The 21,816-nt window shown below is 40.4% G+C and overlaps 1 protein-coding gene across 4 annotated transcripts; it reads right to left on the bottom strand.

Annotated features, from left to right (window-relative positions):
* Positions 1 to 222: 222 nt before the first annotated feature.
* LOC122781936 (AP2-associated protein kinase 1-like) lies at positions 223 to 20,612 on the bottom strand. 4 transcript variants are annotated; one of them, XM_044046058.1, is made up of 21 exons: positions 19,578 to 20,612; positions 17,637 to 17,755; positions 16,344 to 16,452; positions 15,996 to 16,138; positions 15,419 to 15,540; positions 15,145 to 15,226; positions 14,583 to 14,715; positions 14,374 to 14,477; positions 13,964 to 14,046; positions 13,643 to 13,803; positions 13,263 to 13,384; positions 11,819 to 12,148; positions 11,566 to 11,708; positions 11,267 to 11,475; positions 11,090 to 11,164; positions 8,857 to 8,952; positions 8,182 to 8,289; positions 7,911 to 8,081; positions 6,859 to 6,972; positions 1,613 to 1,790; positions 223 to 1,549 (listed from the first exon to the last, which is right to left on the bottom strand). In XM_044046058.1, exons 1-21 carry the CDS (start codon positions 19,735 to 19,737, stop codon positions 1,120 to 1,122), a joined length of 3,192 nt encoding a protein of 1,063 aa, XP_043901993.1. In that variant the 5' UTR covers positions 19,738 to 20,612; the 3' UTR covers positions 223 to 1,119. The 4 variants fall into 4 exon arrangements, with proteins under 4 accessions (XP_043901993.1, XP_043901991.1, XP_043901992.1 ...); XM_044046056.1 differs by having other exon boundaries at positions 223 to 1,790; XM_044046057.1 differs by having other exon boundaries at positions 223 to 1,790; positions 11,864 to 12,148.
* Positions 20,613 to 21,816: the final 1,204 nt, after the last annotated feature.

The following is a 21,816-nucleotide window of genomic DNA, read 5'->3' as shown; positions in this document are numbered from 1 at the left end:
CTGCAAGGCCACAGTGCTCTGATAAGTTCAATGTTTATGAAAACAAAGTACTGTATATGTATGTGTGTGTACATAAACGCAGTGGAAGTGCAGCTTCTTATTTCTGTGTTTCATAAACTTTAGCAGCCTGGTTTTAAATCTTTTACTTGCATGTAGATTTAGACATGCTGGTCACATCAAACTTGTATGTACCTTGAACACACTGCAGCCAAATTGTCGTCATTATTTTCAAAAACCTTTAATAGGATACAAAGCTCAACTTTGACTGACAATTTTCCGATGTCCAGTATCAATATAAATGACAAATACTATGCATGCACAGATGCTATTAGAAAAAGGCAGCATGGTTTATGGAAAAATTCCACGTCTCTGCCAGAGTAAAAAGCGAAATTTTAATAAAACTTGGAAGAACTTCTTTAGCACATAGAAACTTACATTGCACTTCTTATTTTACCCACAGTTTTAAGTCGTCTGTGAAGTTGATATATTTCGTTCAAAATACCAACACCAAAGAAAAACATTAACAAATTCTTTTACGCGGTCTTTTAATACTGGGTGTAATTTAACGACTGCACTAACCTGTGAACAAGTCAAGTAGGCAAACTATTGGTTTATAATATTTTTATAAGAAATGTCACTTAATGCTGTTAACATCATAATTACAACAGCTCTAATACTCCCCCTCCTGCAGCTGTGTGAAATGCTTCACAGCAAGAAATCGGATATTTTTCGCCATCGATTGTGAACTAAGGTGAGAAACCTGAAATTGAACAAAAGTGAAATGTATATGAACATTCCAATTTTTAAAAATATATTTGGTGTTGTAAATGGAAATCTAACATTTTAAATGAAGTGCCTGCTCAATCCACTAAAGTGTATCCAAATCATTTCTCAGTCTGAGTTCACACTGTTCTTAAAGTGCTGACATGTTGAACATGGACTTGAGAGTGAATCAGTTGACTGAGGTAGAGCATCAAGTTAAAACAGTAACATATTTGGTAAAGGGATTATTTGGTTTGTTTGTTACCGCAGCAACAAAAACTTCCAACACTGCGACCGACATAAAACTTTGGCTTAAAAGCTATGACTTGGCATTTTTTTTCGAGCCCATTTGCATATTCAGGGTTTCCCCTGAGAGCATCGTGGCTGAAATGGTGCAGAGGTAAATGGGTCCTCTAGAGCTCGTCCCCCTATGGTCCAGGAGTGCAGAGGCCCCACGGCCACGGAGCCCACAGCCGCCTGCTGGCCCACCCTGGAGACGACCCTGTGCACGGCCACAGGCTGCTGCAGCAGAAGCTGAGGAGGAGGAGCCCATGGACGGAGAGGCCGAGGAGCAGGAAGAGATGACGCTGGCATCAGGTGACACTGTTTGCTGGTTTGAATCTGCTGTGTAAATGACTGAGCATCGGCTTCTGTGGGTTCCTGCTTCTTTCTAAACGGTGCCTGGAGGAAAACATCTGATGCCTCAACCTTGTGAGTCCTCGTTTTATGAGACGAGGACTCAGGTGTTTGAAAGGGGGCCAGCTGAAAGACATCAGGGGGGACCGGCCTGTTTGGAGGCTGGGATTGTGGAACTTTGTCGACAGGTATGAAGTGAAAAGCGTTGGTGGGCGTTTGTATCGTGTGGTGTTGTGTGCTCCACTCATCTGGCTGCAACATGTGTTTATCGCAGACACATGGAGGAGGACTTGTCTGCTGGATCCTCAGCATTGGTTTCTCCTCATAGAGCTGCACAGAAGCAACAGCTCCAGAGCTTTGCTGTGCATTACTGTGGAGCGCCCTCTGCAGGTCTAAGTGTGAGAGAAAACAGAAAAACATAAGGATACATGGCAGAGAGCTTTCTTTGAAATAAAGACATAATATAAAATGCATAATTTTCTTTCAGTGACACAGAAATCAATGTTGAAACTACGTTTTTCTCAAATGGATCAAAATCTTGAGACGGAAAGTTGATCCACTGAAGGTTTTTCACAAGATTATATTTGAATCTTTTACAAAAAATGCTACATTCCTGCATGTGATGTTGGAATGAAAGTGAGTTGAGATGGTGGTTTTAAAGCCAATAAAGGGAAAAGCACATTAATTATGTCTCAGTTTCTATTTAAATGTCTTTATACAACATAAACACTATTGCAAATGAACGGTTACAGTTGTTTTGAGTGGGACATTATGGGTCAAAAATGTAGTTAATCAATTATGTCACCAATTCAAACATCATCCCTTCTCATTCTTGTGATTTACCAATGGATAACAAAGCTGATCGTGTATCTGTGATGACCTAAACCTGGGGTCTCAAACTCAAATGACCTAGGGGCCACTGAATGTTTAGTCTGGCCAATAAAGTGAACTAAAAGTGCTTTTAGTATCACAATATTCCATCACATGTTGGAATATTATGTTATTCATGGTGATTTTTCCCAGGATTTCAAATTAACAGTGTTTGTTTTGATATGAAACGTATAGTCCTCAATAAGAATATTTATGGTGCAAAATTCATCTTTAAATGACAAAAAGAGACAGAAGTAAAGTAGAATTCTGAGACATCTGACCTAAACTAATGACCCTGCCCTTTAAGTTTATTTACTTGTAGTATAAGGAAAGTAATTGCCACAATTATGTACACAAATAAAAAAACTGGGCATGGAGCTGATGTTTGACCTTACCTGAGTGGATTTAACCTGCTATCCCAGTAGAATAAGACGTTGACTGGTGCATTACACAATTATACCCACCAACCTTTACATATTCTGCTTCAATTTAACAAACCATAGTTAGTCATTAGGTTTCCAACTCTAAATACTTCATGCACATAACCTTTGCATGCAGGTCTCCCGAGAAACAGGTGTTCCTCTTTTATATATATATATATATATATATATATATATATATATATTTGAAATAGCCGCGTTGTTTAAAATGTGGAAATTGACACTGAAGGCAATGAACAGCAACGGAAAATCTTACAATCAACACTCAACACATTGACATTCACATTTGTATTTTATTTGCTATTCCTTTATAATTTTCTAATTATCTCACAAAAATAGAAGGAGCACACGATACCACAGCTCTGACGCAGGTTTTGGGCCAAACAGACAAGAGGCATTTTCAAAACACTCATTAGGATCCGATTGCTCTTTTTTTCCTCTCTTTTTTTTTGGAGTGGGGGCAAAACGGCAGCGAGAACGAGGGGCTCCTGTTTCATAGTCACAGGACTAAACTCGGCACCTGCTTGGCTTTACCTTTTACAACAGCACACAGGCAGCTACAGGGAGAAAGCTCGGGAGTTGCATAGGTTCAAACAGTGACTGCATATGACGTGGAGAGGATGACTTATTAATAAAAACAACTAAAAACTGCACATGCAGCACCTACAAGAGACTCCTTGATGTTTATCGATTTTTTTCTTGTTGTTGTTGTTGCATTGCAGGCTAATAGAACATGAATCTTTTATCTTTTTGATCATGTGATTAGGTCACCATAATTACAGCACAACGTTTGTTATTTATTTCATACTTTTAATCATAGGCAACTACATTTGATTTGATTTACTTCTTCTTAGACAGATTTAAAGGTTAAATGGTTACGATGAAACAAGAAATCAGGATTATTTAGACATCATAACATACAGAAACTGTATGCTACTGATTGCTATTTTATTTATTCTAATAGAACACAGAAAAGAGGGGGTTGGCGATAAGTCGGCCCACTGTAATCAAGCATGTGGAGACAAAATGACTGTTTGATCCTATAGATACATTTCTATTGCGGATACAGAGCTGACTTTTCAAACCCTGGACAGCTGACGGATCATCAACCCACTGCTGCAGCAACGGTGTTGCACCTTCACACACCACTCTCACACTTCACAGAGCCCCTCAAACCGTACATATGACATCACACAGATTCTCTTAGCTGTAAATCAGAGCGCAGACTTCCAGAGGACAGTGAGACTGGGGAGCGCGGGAAAAGCCAATATGAGTCCCAACTCTCAGAGAAAGAAGAGAGTCAGTCAGAGAGAGAGAGAGAGAGAGAGTCACGGAGCACTGACGACCTGAGAGAATTTGGGGAGAGGGCTGTGCTTTCAGAAGAGATTTTAATGACAACGTGACCGTCGCCATGTTTGTTGCAAACAACAACACAAGAAGGCTACTGGAAAACACATCCAACAAATCTGACTTCACACACACACACACACACACATACATACATACTGATCATAACACAGTTTATACCACCAACACACATGAACAGAACATTCAACAACACTGCCATGCTTTTTCGATATGACGTCTGTGATCACTAAAACCAGTAAAGCGAGAAAAACATAAGCACACAATCTCTGAGGGGAAGGGGGAGAGAAAAAAGAAGTCCTAATTCTGCAATGACATGAAACAAGATTCGAGAGGTTAAGCTCTCACTCTCTCCGGAAAACTGTTGACGGTTTAAGAATAAAAAATAGAATCCTTCATCAGTCCATGTAAACAAATAGAACACGTGTGGAATAAGACACACAGGGACTCGGCCTAATCGTCCAAGTAGAGCAAAGACCGGGGATCGCGTCATCTATACATTTGAATGTACTGACAATTATTGAGGAAGAAGATATCAGAATCAGGGAATAAAAAAAAAAAACAACAACTTTCTCATCACACAAGGAGGAATGAAATATTTATAGAGTATTCTTCAATATTATTCATAGATTACGGAGTTAAGAATTATTTCTATATATATATATATATATATATATGTATATATATATATTTAATCATAGACTAAGATCTATTTTTTTTACATTCATTCTCTAACACTCTATTTATATTAACATTTATTAACAAGGAAACAAAATATGTATGTATGTATGTATGTATATATATATTTATATATATATATATATATATACATATATATATACGAGAGAGAGAGACAGAATTCACAAGTAAAGCAGAATGTTTTCCAAACGTAAAGCTTCATGACATAGTCCACAGACTATAGTCTGGATAAGAGTCAGCAGATATACTGTATATTTACATAAGTCATGAGTAAACCAATAAATGGCAGGAATGTAGGAAGGAGGAATGCATGATGCGGGATCAATTAAAAAAACGCAAGAAAGTGCAAGAAAATCTTTTGTCGTTTCCGTTAGTGCCGACTATTTCTCGAATAGCCATTTCTACGTAGTTGTTTTTTTTTCTTAGCGTTTTCACAATTTCATGCATTTTCTGTTGGTATGGCACACTGCTATAAACACTGGTGAACGGCCATGATTTGTCCTCTAACTCCAAAAACCACCTATTGCTCAAAGTTAAGATTAAAACAACAGTAAAATAAGAGCAGGTCCCTGTTCTTCAAGTACACTTGTGTCTGGAAATTAAGTTTGTTATTGTAGATATATATTTATAATTATATAGTTATATAATTTGAGTTTAGCAGACACTGTACACCTCCATGACTTCTCCAGTCAGCAGTTCACAGATTACTTTATGGCACTTTGCTGTTTGTCCAATAAGACAAACACCTCGTCTCCTGCTTTTTTTTTTCCACAACACTATAATTATGTGTGGTGCAGAAGCAGAAAGAGAAGCAGGATGTGTGGATATGGCTGTTTTGTTTCCAGATTGTGACATTATTCTTTTTTTTTTTCTTCAGTCTAATCTATAGCAGCTTTAAATTATATTATACGATATTCCAGCTCAAAGCTGACAGCGGTGCCACTTATGCTACTGTGCAAATTTAAGCTACATGACACATTTCAAACAGGTTTCCCTTCGCAGGAGAAATAAAATGACCTTAATTGAAAAAAAAAATATATATATATATGTATATATATATATATAAATATATATATTTATATATATATATATATATATATTTGAAGTTGTCATGGTTTTTTTTCTCTCTTTAAAATGTGCAAATAAATCTGGGGAGGACTTAAAAAGCCAAACGACGACTAATTCACTTGTGCACAATAATTACTATAACCACTTAGAACTATGCCTATTGTACATTACAACAATGATCTCCTATTGTTCGCGATTAGACATAACGCAGTATTATTCAAACAAACTGGATAGCAATATTATATCCTGATTGACAGAAGGATGCAAAGATTAATCTTGAGAAAGAATGGGGCAAAAAATACATGATGCACAGAGACTACGACGGAGAGAAAATGTAGGTGAGAGAGATAAGAGGTGAAGAGAAGCCAGATAATGTCATCTGTATGCAGAGAGGGTGGGGGTGGAGAAGCACTAGAAGGCGAAGGAAGTTTCTATTTGTAGGATCTACAATGAAGATGACAGCCAGGGATGCAGGAAGCTAGTTATGACAACAGTGCTGATTGCAGTTATGCTATGCCAGTCTATTATCCAGTGTTACAGCTTCTACTCGGGGGCGGGGGGGGGAGGGGCCTACAAGTCGATGAGCTGGTCCACCAGCAGCAGGGAGCGGGCCAGGCTTGGCAGGCTGGATTCAGAGCCACCACTGTTACTGCGCGAGTGGCCTCCTGAAACTGGCCAGATAGACAAGGGGAGAGGACAGGCAAAACAGAGGGAAGGAGAAGCAGAGGAGTGGGAGTCACAACAGGCAAACACAGCAGTCACAGAGAGGGAGAGGATTCAAGATAGAGAAAGAGAAAGGAAGGAAAAGAAGGCAGAATATACCCAGTTACCTCTACTGGTTTTCAAATATCCTCGAGTGAGGAGTTAAAGTAGTGCAGACCTGTTATCAGTAGCTATGAAGGTCATCAATTAGTTAGCAAACTAGCATGCTACTGAACAACAACAACAACAACACAGATCTGGGTGTGTTTATAATCCTAAATTCTGACCCACCTGTGTTGAAACTGCAAAAACTTACCTTGGGAGTTCTTTCGGCCTGTGACGGGAATAGGATCAAACTCGTCGTCCTCTGTGCCTGCCTCTCCGCTGGCTTGCTGTGGCTCCAAGTCTGAGATCAGACAGGAAGAGGAATCTGCAGGGAAACCAAAAAAAAACGTGGGCGTTTAATGCAACAGAACGAAATCCCAGTTTTGAAAGAAGAGGAGAAAAGAAAGTGAGGAGCACACACACACACACACACACACACACACACAAAAAAAAAATGTCTAACAATAACATTTTCATTAAATTGTCACAGAGACACTGCAGAGACACATCCACTGCTCTCACGTGGTAAAATGGCTGTTTGATACGATTTTATGAGAAGAGATTAGTTGTAATTAGGATCATGCAGCTGGTGCACACATTCAGGCTGTGATTAGGAGCTGGCACTGTCAAAAACACTCAAATGCCTTTATTCACCAGCTGAACGCAAACAGCTGTGAACACAGTACAGTTCTGACAGACTCCATTAAAAATAGGCATTTTCATCGAGCCGTGAAGATGAACATAGCACAGACTGAGACAAGGCATTTTTTTTTAAATAAAATAATCATTCTGCCACCCAGCGGTTGACGTTTACAGCTGGTTGCACATGATGTCTGCTTTCACTCGCAAAGTAACAAATGAAAGACTAAAAATGGAGAAATGCAGTGTAAATTTGCTTTTTATAATTGGGCAGCCTCAAGTCGGGCATGAATTATTTAGGAATACTGCTGGAAAACGCATGTCTCTACATCCAGCTGAAACCGTTCAGCTGGATTACTGTGGACTGTTGCACAACACGGAGCCAGATGAAATCCTTTTTCATCTTACACACCCACATGAAAACATGTTTTCTGTAAGTGTGGCATAAAGGAGGCATACAGGCTGAACTTAACAGCACAAAGTGACTAATAATACATTTTACATTTGTCTAAATTAACTCCTGCTCACAACTTTCTAGTGAAAATGCAATGTTTTAGTAATGTCACTCTCTCCGAGTGTTCAGGGTCTTCTGCCACCTACGTTTGTGAGCGTCTTCCAGTGTACCTGCTTTAGGCTGTGCAGAGTCTCCAGACAACAGACTGAAGTCATCCAGAATAGAGGCAGCAGAGGTGGGAGCAGAAGATACTGAGGAGGTGGCGCTGCTTGCTGCAGGAGTGGTGGATGGAGCAGAGATGAGGGAGCAGCCCAGGAGGGAGTCTTCTGCAGTCAGAGAGTCTGGGACACATCAGGAAGGAGGCTGAAGTTTAGTTTGGAGTAAAGATTGACAGCTTTCTCTCCATTCATCCTTTTAGCACGCACGCACACGCACACACACCTTTCGCAGACTCTTCCACGGAGCCACCAAAGGGATCAGACAATGACAAGAGGTCAGGAAGCATCAGTGAAGATGTGTCAGGAGATTTGAGTCCTTCAATCAGCTTCTCTGCAAAAATGAGGGAAGACAAAACAAGTAAAAAAAACATTGCATGAGCTTATACTTATACTATAAAGGGCTGGTTCCAGCTTGTTGCTAAATGCATTAGTACAAATGTCTTATTAAGAGGGACAAAAACTGAATTGCCATCCCCAGTACAAAAATAGTATCAGCTGCAGTAAAACACTGCTAACAAACAAGCTGTGTTTCCACTCCATCACACTCCATTACACAAAGCTGAAAATACAATAGAAAGCTCCACAGCAACAGAAGAGAAAATCTAAGACATTCAATAGTTCGACATGATGTTACTTGGTTTGGTGCCGGACTGCCTGCTCATCTATTTAATGTTTAGACTGTGTACTTCCATATCATTACTTATTCATGTTATCATTCATTTTTCATTGTTATTAATATGGGTATGGATATTTTAGGACAAGCAGCACATTACTTTTTAAAATATTCAGGACATAAATATTTCTGGAAGGCAAAACTAGCCAAGTAGATTAACCGAGTTCATACATCATACACTGAGCGTCTGGAAGAGTGGCATAAGCCAGAGAAAACTGTGTTTACCTGGTGCATCTGACAGGTCGATGATATGGAAATGATCAGGTACAACCAACAGCGACACTTCCGAATCAAGGTCAAGAATGGCTGATGGTCTTTCAACTGTTAAACAAAACAACAATATATATATATAAATATATAGCGATTTGTAATCAAGCCAAAAGAATTGTATTAGAGTGTCTAAAATGTATGTTAGGTGGTATCACTTGATGCATTTCAACATTAACGGTTCAAACTTGAGAGCTAATTAGCAGCGAGAAGTAGCTTTTTATTCAGCATCAATTGAATTCTTGGCAAGAAAGCAAATAAAAGTATTTCCCAGAATGTCAAATTATTATTTTTAACATTTCAAAAGAGCAAATGAGGAAACAAAGCGACTGTGTTGTTAAACACCAGGAGACTCGAAGCCACAGTATTATCTGATTCACTATTAAATCAATTCTCCTGTTAAAAGCGGTTCATAAACCCTAAGTGGCTGCGTGTACTCTGTAAAGCAACAGTCCTGTCAGAACTCTTCTCATTAAAAGTCATTTAAATTTCAGTGTTTCTTTCAGTCCGACTGAAACCCTTGCTTAATTGATGGGATATACACAAGCAGCCATCACTTTAGAAAGCATCGTAAAAGCTATCAGATGCATTACGATTTGGGTTGACATCACACTGCATAGCTTAGGACAGATCAGACAATGCAATACACAGCATCAGAGCAGCACCAACATATATATTACTGTCAAAGTCAACCCGATGTTCTAAACCGATTTATTCATGCTAATTTAAGCTAAAAGATATGCTTCAATTTTATTATCATTTTAGATAAACATCAACATGCAAAGACCATTTGTAAACATCAGAAACAATTTGGACGGAAGACGTTTATGTAACTGTTGAGTACAGAATGTGCTGTGAATACTTCAATTCACTAGAGTAGAATCACACAACACATCTGAAACACTGTAATGATCATGGAACTGAAGGATCTATGGAGCTGGATGACTGGTTCACTGGTTAGCTGTGTGTCTTTACCAAGCGGTACAGTGCTGTTTAGCTCGTTATGGAACAGTTTGGGAATGGTAAACCCTGATCTGGATTGTGTTTCGACTAGGGCTGAACGATATGGACAAAATTTCATATCTCGATATTCATGCCAGATATCTCGATATCGATATGATACGATATGACTACGGGTTCGGTGAAAAGCAAGCATTTTTCAGAAAAATAAAAACATCATAATACAAAAGACTGTGGAAACTTTCCACATGGAAAGTGTTTTATTGATGAGAACTCACTGTGAGACTGTGTACACGGGTACCATGTCTTTTGCAATGTGGCATGTTATAGCGTCTGTAACGCCTTTATGTCTGGTGGACGTCGACTCATATGGTGTAACACTACTGAACGCATCAGTAAGCACACTTGACTTGGGCTTCTTTTGGGATACCTGAGAAGTCCCCGGTGTTTCTCTCATTGTAATACACTCTTCGTGCAGCACGCGATGGTGTTGTTTCAGGTGGTGAAACATGTTTGTTGTGCTACCTTGGTTCGTTGCAATTTTCGCCAAGCACGACCTGCACAACACCTCGCTCGGGTTGACATCCTTTTTAAAATCCAAAATACCTCCAAATAATGGAGGATGATTTATGTTTTGGCACAAAATCGCCACCGGCCGCATTATCTTCTGTCACTTTTCTTTCCCGCTGTGTATGTCGTGTGTATGTGTGTGTGTATGTGCGTGTCTCAGTCTCCGTCTCCCTCCCGCCCTCCTATGTTTGTCATTGGTTGGCTTCAGCTGTCGTTCCACAGCAAGCATGAAATAAGGTTTGTGGTTGGCTGGCCGTAGTGGTGCATTCAAGGGCAATCGTAAAAATGAAGTTTATTGTGACTGCCAGAGCTGTACATGCAGGGAAAATCTATTTTGTTTATATCGTTGCTTTTTCGATATGAATATCTTGAATGTTCATATCTAGATATCGATACGATAACGATATATCGTTCAGCCCTAGTTTCGACCACAGGATGTGTAGGCTGGATGGCACTGTGGCATGTTGACGTCAAATGTAAATAAAACACAAACAAAAAACACTCGACCCGTCCCAAAAAGGGTATTGTGTTTTTCTCATTCCATTCCCAATGCTGCTCAGATGTGACAACTATTTAATGCAGTGTGTCTGGCTCCACCCTTTAGGTGATGGACCAAGGTTTCCAAACAGAGTGTGGCAGAGTGTCAAAAAGTGCAACATACTTTTTTCCTGGTGTTCATTATCCACAGTTGAGGCCTGCAGGCCTGGTATCAACTCTTCAGAGGATGTCTCCATTTCTAAAGGTAGGTCCAGTTAAATAAAGAAAACCTAGTTATTAGTTATTATGTCCTGTATATTAGTTACTGAGAATACTACAAACATACCAATACAAACTGTACCATTAGGCTTTTTGTCTTCTGGTTTGAACTCCTCAGCAGTGAGGCTGCAGAAGTTGTCATCGTCAAAGGGGTTCCACGCAGCCTGTGTGGGGTTGCTAGTGGCACCACCAGAGGCAGGAACAGTGGATCCAGTCAGGCTTTGGTCCTGGACTTCATCTGCAACACTGGGCTGAACATGCAGGGCGGTGCTTGGTTGAGATGTGAGCGCTCTAAAGAGATAAATGCACAAAACAAATGGAGTTAAGGACCAGAGAATCTGAACTACTTGTCAGGTTTCGTCCAGTAAATGTGTCTCTTACTGGTTGAGTCCAGCATCCCCATTAACTCCTTGCAGCTGCTGAGAGTCAGTGACTGTAACTGCAGCAATGCTACTTGCGGGGGCGTCACTCAGAATGCATTGGTGGCTTCGTTCTTCCGTTGTCTTTGGGGAAGCAGGTGGAGTCTGATCAAAAGATACATGGAGTGAAAGAGAAGATGAAATCAAAAACAACCACAGAATACCAACTCTCTAACAACGATAAAGCTGGTGATGGTGAGTGGCAGACCACTCACCGCCTCAGCTGATTTTTGGCTGATCTCAGTGGAGGCAGTCTGAACCTGTGCAGCTGGTGTCTGACTGATCTGCTGCTGCTGAGATACAGGTGGCTGAGGAGAGGCCGGTTTTCCGGGGGAAGCCGGCTGCTGAGGCTGGCCAGCCTGCCTGCGTCGAGCCGGGCGTTGAGGTGGGGCCGGGCTGGATGGCGTCACTGGTGCCTGAACTGCAGAGGGAGGTGTGGTCTGTTGCTGGACTGTTGGCTGTGCTTGTGGTTGAACATCACTCTTAGTCACTGGTGATACTGTAGCTGTGGCCTCTGCTGCCGGAGCTGCAGCTGGCTGCAAGGCCTGTCACACAAAGACAGACAATGTTATGTACTGTCACGTCAATGCTTACATCAGCCAACCATTGAAGAAAACAAGAAGAAAACATACAGTGCTGTGCCAAAGTCTTGGACTGTATGGTCATTATAGCATTGCTAAAACAATAAATCTGATTATTTCTCGATTCATTTACTGGAACACAACCAGAAAATATGGGAAACATGTATGCAGTTTTAAAATAACAAAACATTTTCAGAAAAGAAACAACTTCTACAGGTTAAAGTGTCAAGTATTGAGTGTAACCTATCTTTTAAAACTGTATATGTTTGTCCTACTATTTCATGTTGAAAGATATCTGCTATGAAAAAGGTTTATTACACCAAGTTTACTTGTTTGAGCTTTACAATCACATGTTGCTAAACTAATGGACAGCTTGCTAATATATAGTATCGGACGTTATTACAATCCAAATACCAATGACCACAGAATTTGAAAGACGAAAACAACAAAGCTGATGGTGCCCTAAGGGTTTTGCACAGTACTGTGCTCAGAAAACAGGTGTAAACTTAGATTTGTGGGGTAACACCATTAATATCCCAGAAATAGGTTAAAATCATGCACAAAAATGCAGCATATGATCACTTGAAAGTTTAAAACTTATTCTCAGGTAGAACGTCGAAAAGGTGACCCCCCTTTACTGTCAAATGCAATATTGATGTTCAGTTGTGCTGCATTTAATGCATAAAAAGGTCTGTTCTAGGAAATCTAATTATGTCTGACTATAGAGAAGTGGGAGAAAAACAATACAATCATCCATCTCATTCATCAAATCACACATGTTTATGCTATTCCCCTTTAATTCACTTCACTTCCTTACACAATATAAGCCTCGTCTCAAACTCTTTGGAGGACCACATCCCACTTTAACAATCTGACTTCTGGCCATTATCAAAACTGAAAACTCTATGTCTATCAGTCTACTGATAATTGCTTTTACTATTTGTTTAAAAAACAAGACTGAACACTGAAGACTTGCACAAGCTTTTTTTCTGTAAGATACTTCGCCTTGCAGTAAATGACATGTTTTGTATTCATTTGAATCTGTAGAAGCGATTTGGTGCATGTAGTCAGTGTGTACCTGCTTCTGTGGAGCCACTGCCTGACTGGAACTGTTTTGGGACTGAATGAGAGGCAGAGCTGAGGTCTGGGCCTTCTGCGACTGCAGAGCTGCAGCTGGCTGGAAGAGGTCTAAACTGACTCCTGTGGGATGTGGAAAACAAACAACACGTCGCGCACATTACACCTCAAAAAGCACAGAAACGGTTTGATCTATACAAGCAGATAAATCTATAGTTCAAGCAACATAAAAAGTTTAATGTTAATGCAGTTTTTTTTTAAGTTGGTCTTAAGCTGCATACTTGATCAGCTATTGTTGACAATTGTATAATTCAGCACAAAGGACGAGAGGGATTCAAGTTTTAATGCAAAAAAAAACTTGGATTCTGTTTCCATGCGTACCAACAGGCTGAGCTGCAACACTCGGGAGATTAGCCCGTTTGCGTGGGGTAAGCGCAGCAGGCTGGATGGGTAGAATGCCAGCAGCAGGCTGGGTATGTGCAGCTTTGGGCCTCTGGCGAGGGGTGATGGAGGTTTCAGTGGTGGGAATTGGATCTGTCAATCTACAAAGAAAGGGAGGATGTTGGACTTGTTGTTAATCGCGGCAAACGGTGTCAACGTAATTATTTTACGAGTATCAGAACAATGCCTCCACCTAAATCCAACAAAAGGTAGAGTTGGTTCGGCTTTAATTGTAATGCAATGTAAGAAGGTCATGCTTGCCTGGGCTTATTCTGGCTCTTTTTCGCTGCTGCAGCCTCACTTGCTTTGATTGGCTCAGGAAGTTTAGAAGGAATTGGAGAATTCTGTAATTTAGGAAAGAAAACAAAGTACTGAACTATCAATAAAAGCATCCACACAATTTTACAATGAAAAGAGAGATCCTTTAAGTTGACAGTTCTGTGATTAATATGGGCTATTATTAAGAATGGTAAGTACTTTCTACTATGTGCAAATGATGAATTGGTGCAGGTTTCCCTCCCCACACTGTGACAACTAACATGTTTCTTTAAGTGGGTCAAACACAGAAACCTACAGCAGATTCTGCTGAATACAAGAGAAATCAATTCCTCACTAGAGAAAGCAAACAAGTCCAAATATTTCAGCTGACCCTCGTGCTGACAGGGACTAACCTTCACATTCTGAACAGGACAGGTCCGCTGAGCTAGTTTATAAGCAAAGTGGGACACTTGGTAGATATCTGGTCTGTTGTCTGGGTCTGGCTCTAACATGTAGCCTAAAAAAAAGCAAGAAAGAACAGTGAGACTCAAACAATTAAGAATGCTTTCCTTGTAACTGAATTCAATATAAAAACATGTACTGATATTTAAGAGGCACTAACGAATGAGGCAGTGAAGATCGTAAGAGTAGCGAGAGTTATCTGGAATGGTGAAACTGCCATCGCAGATGGCCACCTGGCTTTCACCAAAGGGCAGAGTGAAGAAGCACAGCTTGTAGAGCAAACAACCCAGTGCCTAGAGAGGAGAAACACAAGTAGGCCCCATCACACCACACAGAGGAGAGGAGAGGTTACCAATAATGCAAAGGGATATCTTAAAAAGTCTTTTTCCCCAAACACCAGCAGGCGGAAGGTTATAAAACAACATTGAAGGAGTATTTCTGTCTTTTAAGCAATACAAAAACAAGTTTTTACAGTTCTTAACTTCCTTTTAATTACCAACATGCCAAAAATGACTTAACAGGCCACTGCGTTTCATATATTCACAAAAATTCACATAGTCAAATAGGAAAACATCCAGTGCCCATGCATATACAGTTCTATTTTTTTATTATGTTTTACTTAAACTGAGACTTAGTTAAACCTTAAGTGTGAGTAACAGGCAGTGCTGTATTACTTATTGAGCCTATCAGGCTTACAACAGAGATCTGTTCTCCTCACTCACCCAGATATCTGCTTTGGTGGTGATAATCTTATTGTTGTAGAGGTTGACCATTTCAGGGGCACGATATGATAAAGTGGTGTACCTGAAAGAACACATGAACAGACTAGTCAGAAACTTAAGTAAGTCAGCACAGTCAAAGGAAGTATAACATACTCATAATTGGGCATAAATCCTCTTGAAACCATAGTATTTCGCAGCAGAGCACTGCTCATGTGTGCAAAGAGGTGTGAGTGAGCTGCAAATATCTCCTTAAACAGTTAAAAGGGGCACAAACTTTTTAATCTCTTCCTCCACGGCAGCCACCCCTTCAGTCTGCGGACTCTGGAACTTGTTAGTGGCACTGCCAAAGTCGCACAGCACATAATGGCCCTTGTCGTGCAGGAGGATGTTCTCCACCTGTAGATGCACCACAGATGAGACAATGATGAATACAAATTACAGTATATGGTGCAGTCACACTCAGATTTAAAGCAGCGTTACAAACGACATGCTGCTCTCATCGTCCACAACAACCTCGCTGACTCTAGTTATAGTTTAAGGAAAATCTGCTTGCCGCAAAAAAGTTTCTATTCAGATTTAAACTACTGAGTGACAGTTACCTTAACTGAATACAACAACCACGCTACAGTTGACTGAGCTCTGTGGTTTCTGAAGCATTTTGACACCAATCTCCTCCTGTTGGAGCTATCCATAATTGAACACTTTCCATAAACATATCAATCACGATTCTTCAAAAGGCTTTACAGCGTGATGATCTGCACCTGCGTCGGCAGAGAAGAATGTCCTGCCTATTCTGTCCTCCACACTGCAGAGCAGAGCATCACGAGAACAAAGGCGGCAAAATGTGTCACCTTTAGGTCTCTGTGGATGATGGGCGTCTTGCGCTGGTGCAGATGAGAGACGGCTTCACAGGAGTCACAGAATATCTGCAGCACCTCAGCCTCAGTGAAACCAGTCTGCAGCCTCTGGTTCATCAGATTGACCACCTGCCCTCCTGCAAAATAAAAAAACAGCCTGCAATTACACGACGGCATAAATGATTGAAACTTAATATGTTACTTAGTTAATAGTTATTTATTAAGTGTTAAGTGTTTGTTTCTATAAACATGGAAGACAAACATCCTGTAACACATATTCTTTTACGATCCCCATACTCTAATAGTCACAATAATGAACTCCAGATCCTTGACAGGATTCACCTTTGCAATAGTCCATTAGTATGAAAACCTCCCATACATCTCGTGATCCCACGGCCGTGATACTGGAATCCAGATAACCAACAATGTTCTTGTTGCCGACGAGGTCTTTCTGCAAGGAAAATACGAGTGTAAGCGCATTAACACACCACTGGGCATAAAGTTTGCAACTAAATGGGCAATTGCTGCATAAATGCTCATATTATGTCTTGTGAGGTGAATAGATGGAGTATTACAATTGCTTTGATAACATGTTCCGTGACACATATATCAAGCAATAAATATACTGCAAAGCCTTTTATCAAGTGTGTTAGAGAGTAGATGCGAGCGAGGTCATCAACATCAGGAATCTGAGGTGAAGGACTGTTTGATACATAACAGTCTGTGTGTGTGTGTGTGTGTGTGTGTGTGTGTAAGTAAGAATTAAAACAAAGGAAAACAACAAAAATGGCACATGACATCATCTTCGAATCAAATGTCAGTGTTAGTGTCAGAAGTAATACAAGACACTGCATTGTTCCAGTGTGACTTTTTGGAACGTATTCACTGCTTCCTTACTTCCTCAAAGGTTCCTCCTTTAGACAGAGAAGAACGAGTTCTTGTGTGCAGACCCTGAACTCTGCAAACTCCTCAGAAATGACCTAATGATTTTCCAAGACTACTGAAATTACATTTAGTGGTAGGCTACAATGACAAACATGTCTATTTATAGACCAAATAAATCCCAGTTCTGCTCTTGCATTTCACCAGTCAAGCAGTCAAATAGTGCCAGAATAGTCTTTTTTTCCTACCCTTACCAAGCATGTGATGAGTATAAACTGTGAATTTATACCAAGGACATGAATGGATCATTATTTTATGTTAGCATGCATAACATATTACGTTTAAATATGTGTCACAGACCCATAGGGGACAACTTTAACATAAGGATTGCATAAATTATTCCTGAAATAAAATAATATCACAAGGTACTGGGTAGTCTTTTTAAGATTTGAAATAACCCTGACAACTAATTTACATCTCAGAAGGAAGATTGAACAAGCAAAAAACAGTCATGTCCAACAAAAAACAGATGAATAAATACTGAACTGCTGTAGGTTGACTGTGTACTAAATTCAATTGCTGTTCCACACAATAAGACATCTTTCATGTGTGGATTTCTGAGACATTCTGCAGTCACATTTTGAGTTTCAAAAGGCACAATGACTTTTGCTCCTTGCCTGCATGTGGTTAATATAAACCCACACAAGGTCAAAGCGAGAACAAGCCGATAAAAGTTTAATCACAGCAACTCACCATGATTTGAATCTCCCGTTTGCACACCTGCAGATCGTGCTCATTGTTGACGTACATCCTCTTCAGGGCACAGCGCACCCCCTGATTTGTTCGTGCGAGGAACACAATCGCGAAACCACCTGCAGGGTTTAGAAAGAACCTGAATTAAAATTGAATTTTCCCCAAACGGACACAGACACATGTGGCAGACATATGAGCAAAAACTCCACAGACAAACAAAAGCCAATAATGAATATAAAACAAGACAAACTGGGGTGTACCTCCATAACTTCAGCATCACACCATTCTCTTGAGTTTTTCTTAAGCCATCCAGATTTAAAGACATTTAGTCGATGTATTTTTTTTTCACGGTTTGTATGTGTACAGACTTCCATCAATATGGACAAGCAAGACCAAATGTTGCAGGCTTTTAGTGTTATGTATTAGTCATGTCATTGCTGCAGGGATTTTGTAGAGGCCTACATTGAGGCCTAACCATCTGGTATAGCTCAGGCCACAAATTCACTTTAGTTGTAACAGAGTGACATCAGTCATCAGACAAACAATGCAGCTTACACTGCATCTTCAACCCGTCATGTGTGACACGGATGAGTTCAGTAGACGCCCATGTTTAGGGTCTGCTTCAGCTTTTGGTGCAAAGTACATTTCAGTACAGTCAGCTGTAAAACACTGTCTTCCTACATCATTTAAAATCTGCAAAAAAAGAAATAGGGGAAATGGTGTGGTCAAATAGTAATCAATACCGTAAAGGAATGCTTTGAATATTCCTGTCCTGTGTATGATTCACAGTTTACCGCTTGGATGTGCATGTGTCTGTTCACAAACAAGTACATGTACATAAATGAGGACTCAGGTGATGTACAATAAACTGCAAATTCAAATACTGAAAATGGAAAATAACATGAAGAGTGCATTCCCAGGTTCAAAATAATAATTAAATGACTGTTTTGGTCGACGACAGGCCTCCATTTCAGCAATCACTTGTGTGCTGATGTCGTATAAACTGACTGCTACTCTTATAAAAAGGGAATACTGCAAGTCAATCATCTCCATCTTATCAGATATGCAAAACCTCTCCTCCATTCAGCTGTTCATTCATTTCAAATGGGATCAAATAACAGCTTGATTGTGGGGCACCAGAATAGATCTTCCATCTCCCTGAATCACAAAAACTGGTAGGAGGAAACTGTTGTGTTACTCAGAGTGAAGCTAATAGAGAGCAGCAGGCCTCTCCGTTTTGCATCTTAAGCATGGGGTAGATGCAGAGCTCCATCATTCCTGTGGGGAGGATATAAGGTTACATCCCTATACATGACTCACGCTTTAGGCTTGGGACACACACACCTTACTCTTGCTACATGCATTAAAATAAGGGTGGCACAGGGCGGTCGATTCCAAGGGCCCAGCACTGAAAGAAGATGGTTGGTTACACCAGTTCAAAATGCTCTATAATCAGCTGTTGACCCCTGCTGGCTCCTGTCAAGGCCAAAGGGGCCCATGGTGCCAAACACACTGCCCCATCGAGGGCTATGGATAGTCAATAACAACCTGACGGCCAACTGCCAGGTTGGTATCAAAGACTTTTGAAAATAATTTTAGTGCACTGAATTAATTCACTGTTTAAGAGGCTTTTAATTCATCTGCCTCTGTTTCAGTTAGTGTCCATATAAGCCATGCTTAAATGAAAGATAGAGAAAGGAAAGGGGAAATAGAAATTGCAATGGTAATGGACACCCAAGGTTCAAAAAACAAACTTGAATAAACATTAGGGGACACACTATTCTTTCTATGATATCCTGGGATTTCCCCTGCATGCACGCACAAAAACTTTATGATGTGAATTCATAGGAAGGTGGGGGGTGGGGGGCAGCGTTATACTGGTTCATAGAACCCAGTTTGTTTAGCAACACCCCTGGGTCGTGGGTAGGTTTTTTTCCTCACCTTCAGCAATAACCTCCTCAACAGTGACTTGGTGTCGCCCGACAGTGAAGCCTCGTCCAATAAAATTTCCGCCTGCGTGACTGGACCCAGAGCTTCCTCCTCCTCCAGAACCAGGCCCAGAGCTCACCAACTCCCGACGAGAGTCAAAGAACTTCCTCATGTTGTCGAAACGTCAGGAGTATGTAAAGCTCACACAGGGATGAGATGCCTTTTTTTCCCCTGCACAGATTATGTGCACTGAATCTGACGCTGCAGGAGAGTCTATATGGTGTGTGCAGCCTCAAAACATGCAGAAATGCCCCCCTTTTCTCCCGACGTATTATGATGATGAAGCTGAGAATTTCGGTGGCAAATTTCCCATTCACTTGCCAACACAAGCCACCCTGTGAAAGGCTGGAGTGGCTGCGACTGTAGAGCTGTTATGTAAGTGAATTACACCACCCAGCATCTCCGGAGAAAGTCTGTCTTTAGCTACCCATGCAGCTGCTCATAGTCGGCTGATGCTGCTGCTGCTGATGATAACACTATGTCCTTCTCCATCTCGTCCAACCGTTACCAAGCTAGCTCAGTGCTAGCTACTCACGCGCTATGACATTTCGTGTAAGGTTATCCAGGTTATCCTCTAAAAATAACGTCCCTGAATGCGATATATCCGACGTGTAACTTGTACGATTGTGTTCCCCGAAAAAAATCTTTCCATCCTCATTCAGGTGAAGCGTCCGTTGGTTGCCACATATCTGCTCGTCTGGATATTTACTTCCTTCAATTAATGAAAAAAAAAACTGAGATTTTTTTTTAGTTAGCTAACGCATAACCGCGATGCAGCCTTTTCTCTTAAACGCAAACAAGCGAGGAGTCGTCCGGAAAACGGCCTCCGCCTGTCGCTGTAAATCAGAAACCACAAGAATTTGACATCTAAACATTAGGTAGAGGTTTCTTCCCTGCAGCCTAATCTCTGCAACCACAGCAATCTTTGGCTGCCACCGTTATCGCAACATCCTAGCTGTTGCTGTTGACGCGCGAACGGAACTCTGGGTATTGTAGTTTAGGGAGCAGCTAAACCTCCCCGCCCCCTGCTACGTATAGTCGTGTGCTGCGTTCACATGACGTCGTTTAAAACACTGCACTATACAGAGAGCATAATAATTCACCCCAGCAGACAACTTCATATGATTTTATGTGTCAGGAATTTTATCGGAGTTTTGATACCAACCATTTTTTAGAAAAAAAACTACAGGTGATCCATTACCAAAGTAAAGATTAAAGGGGCAATACTCTCGCTGGCCACTTTATCAGTCTTGTAGTGTAACAAAGTACAAATACTTTGTTACTGTACTTAAGTACACAATTCACATATCTGTACATTACTTTGTTATTAATATTTTGTGTACTTTTACACAAGGAGAAGAGTTGGTAATGGTCTGTATTTATAGTCTTGCTGAGCTGCTTTACACTATAGTTTCGCCATTTTGCCTTTCATACCCATTCACATGCTGCAACATAGGGTTAAGTATCTTGCTCAAGGACACATAGGGACTAGCAGAGCCAGGAATTGAACCCACATCCCTATTACTGAGCTAACATTGCTCAATCCTAACTCCCACTCACTTGGATGGATGGATACTTGACTGCACTTTGTAAGGTATACAAGTTTAACTACAAGTTAACACAAATATCTAATCAGGCATGTCATGGGCACATTTTTTTAAATACAATGGACATGATACGAACACATTATGTTTTTTGTTGTTGTTTTTTTAATGTCCTTGCCTCCTGTTTATAATAATAATAATAAAAAAAAAAACAAATCAAACAAATTAAATACTGTATGTACACATAATACCAAATGAAGTGGCTAATAAGTGTATGTACAATATTTTATACATGATGATTTCACTTGTGTTTTTACTAAAATACTGTGTGTGTGTGGGAGGGGGGGGACCACGACCAGCACAGCTGGGCAAATAAATTAAATAGCAACGGTACTAACAGGTCTGAAAATACAAACAGACAGTCATTTCCCATGCACTGGCTCTCACAATATGAATATGACATTTTCCAGGCTTTTACTTGAGATTTTGAATATAACCTAATAATGGCTGGTTTGCTTTTTAAAGGTTGTATTAGGTGTTACAAACAGTAAGAAAATGGGTTACGTTTTAATAATATTGGGAAACACACTGTTGTCTATAGCTGTATAATACAGCGTGTCAATTAAAACTTTTCTACACTTATGTCG

This window comes from Solea senegalensis, linkage group LG15, assembly GCF_019176455.1.
Source record: "Solea senegalensis isolate Sse05_10M linkage group LG15, IFAPA_SoseM_1, whole genome shotgun sequence".
Taxonomy (NCBI): Eukaryota; Metazoa; Chordata; class Actinopteri; order Pleuronectiformes; family Soleidae; genus Solea; species Solea senegalensis.
This window is presented reverse-complemented; position numbering and strand designations above follow the sequence as displayed.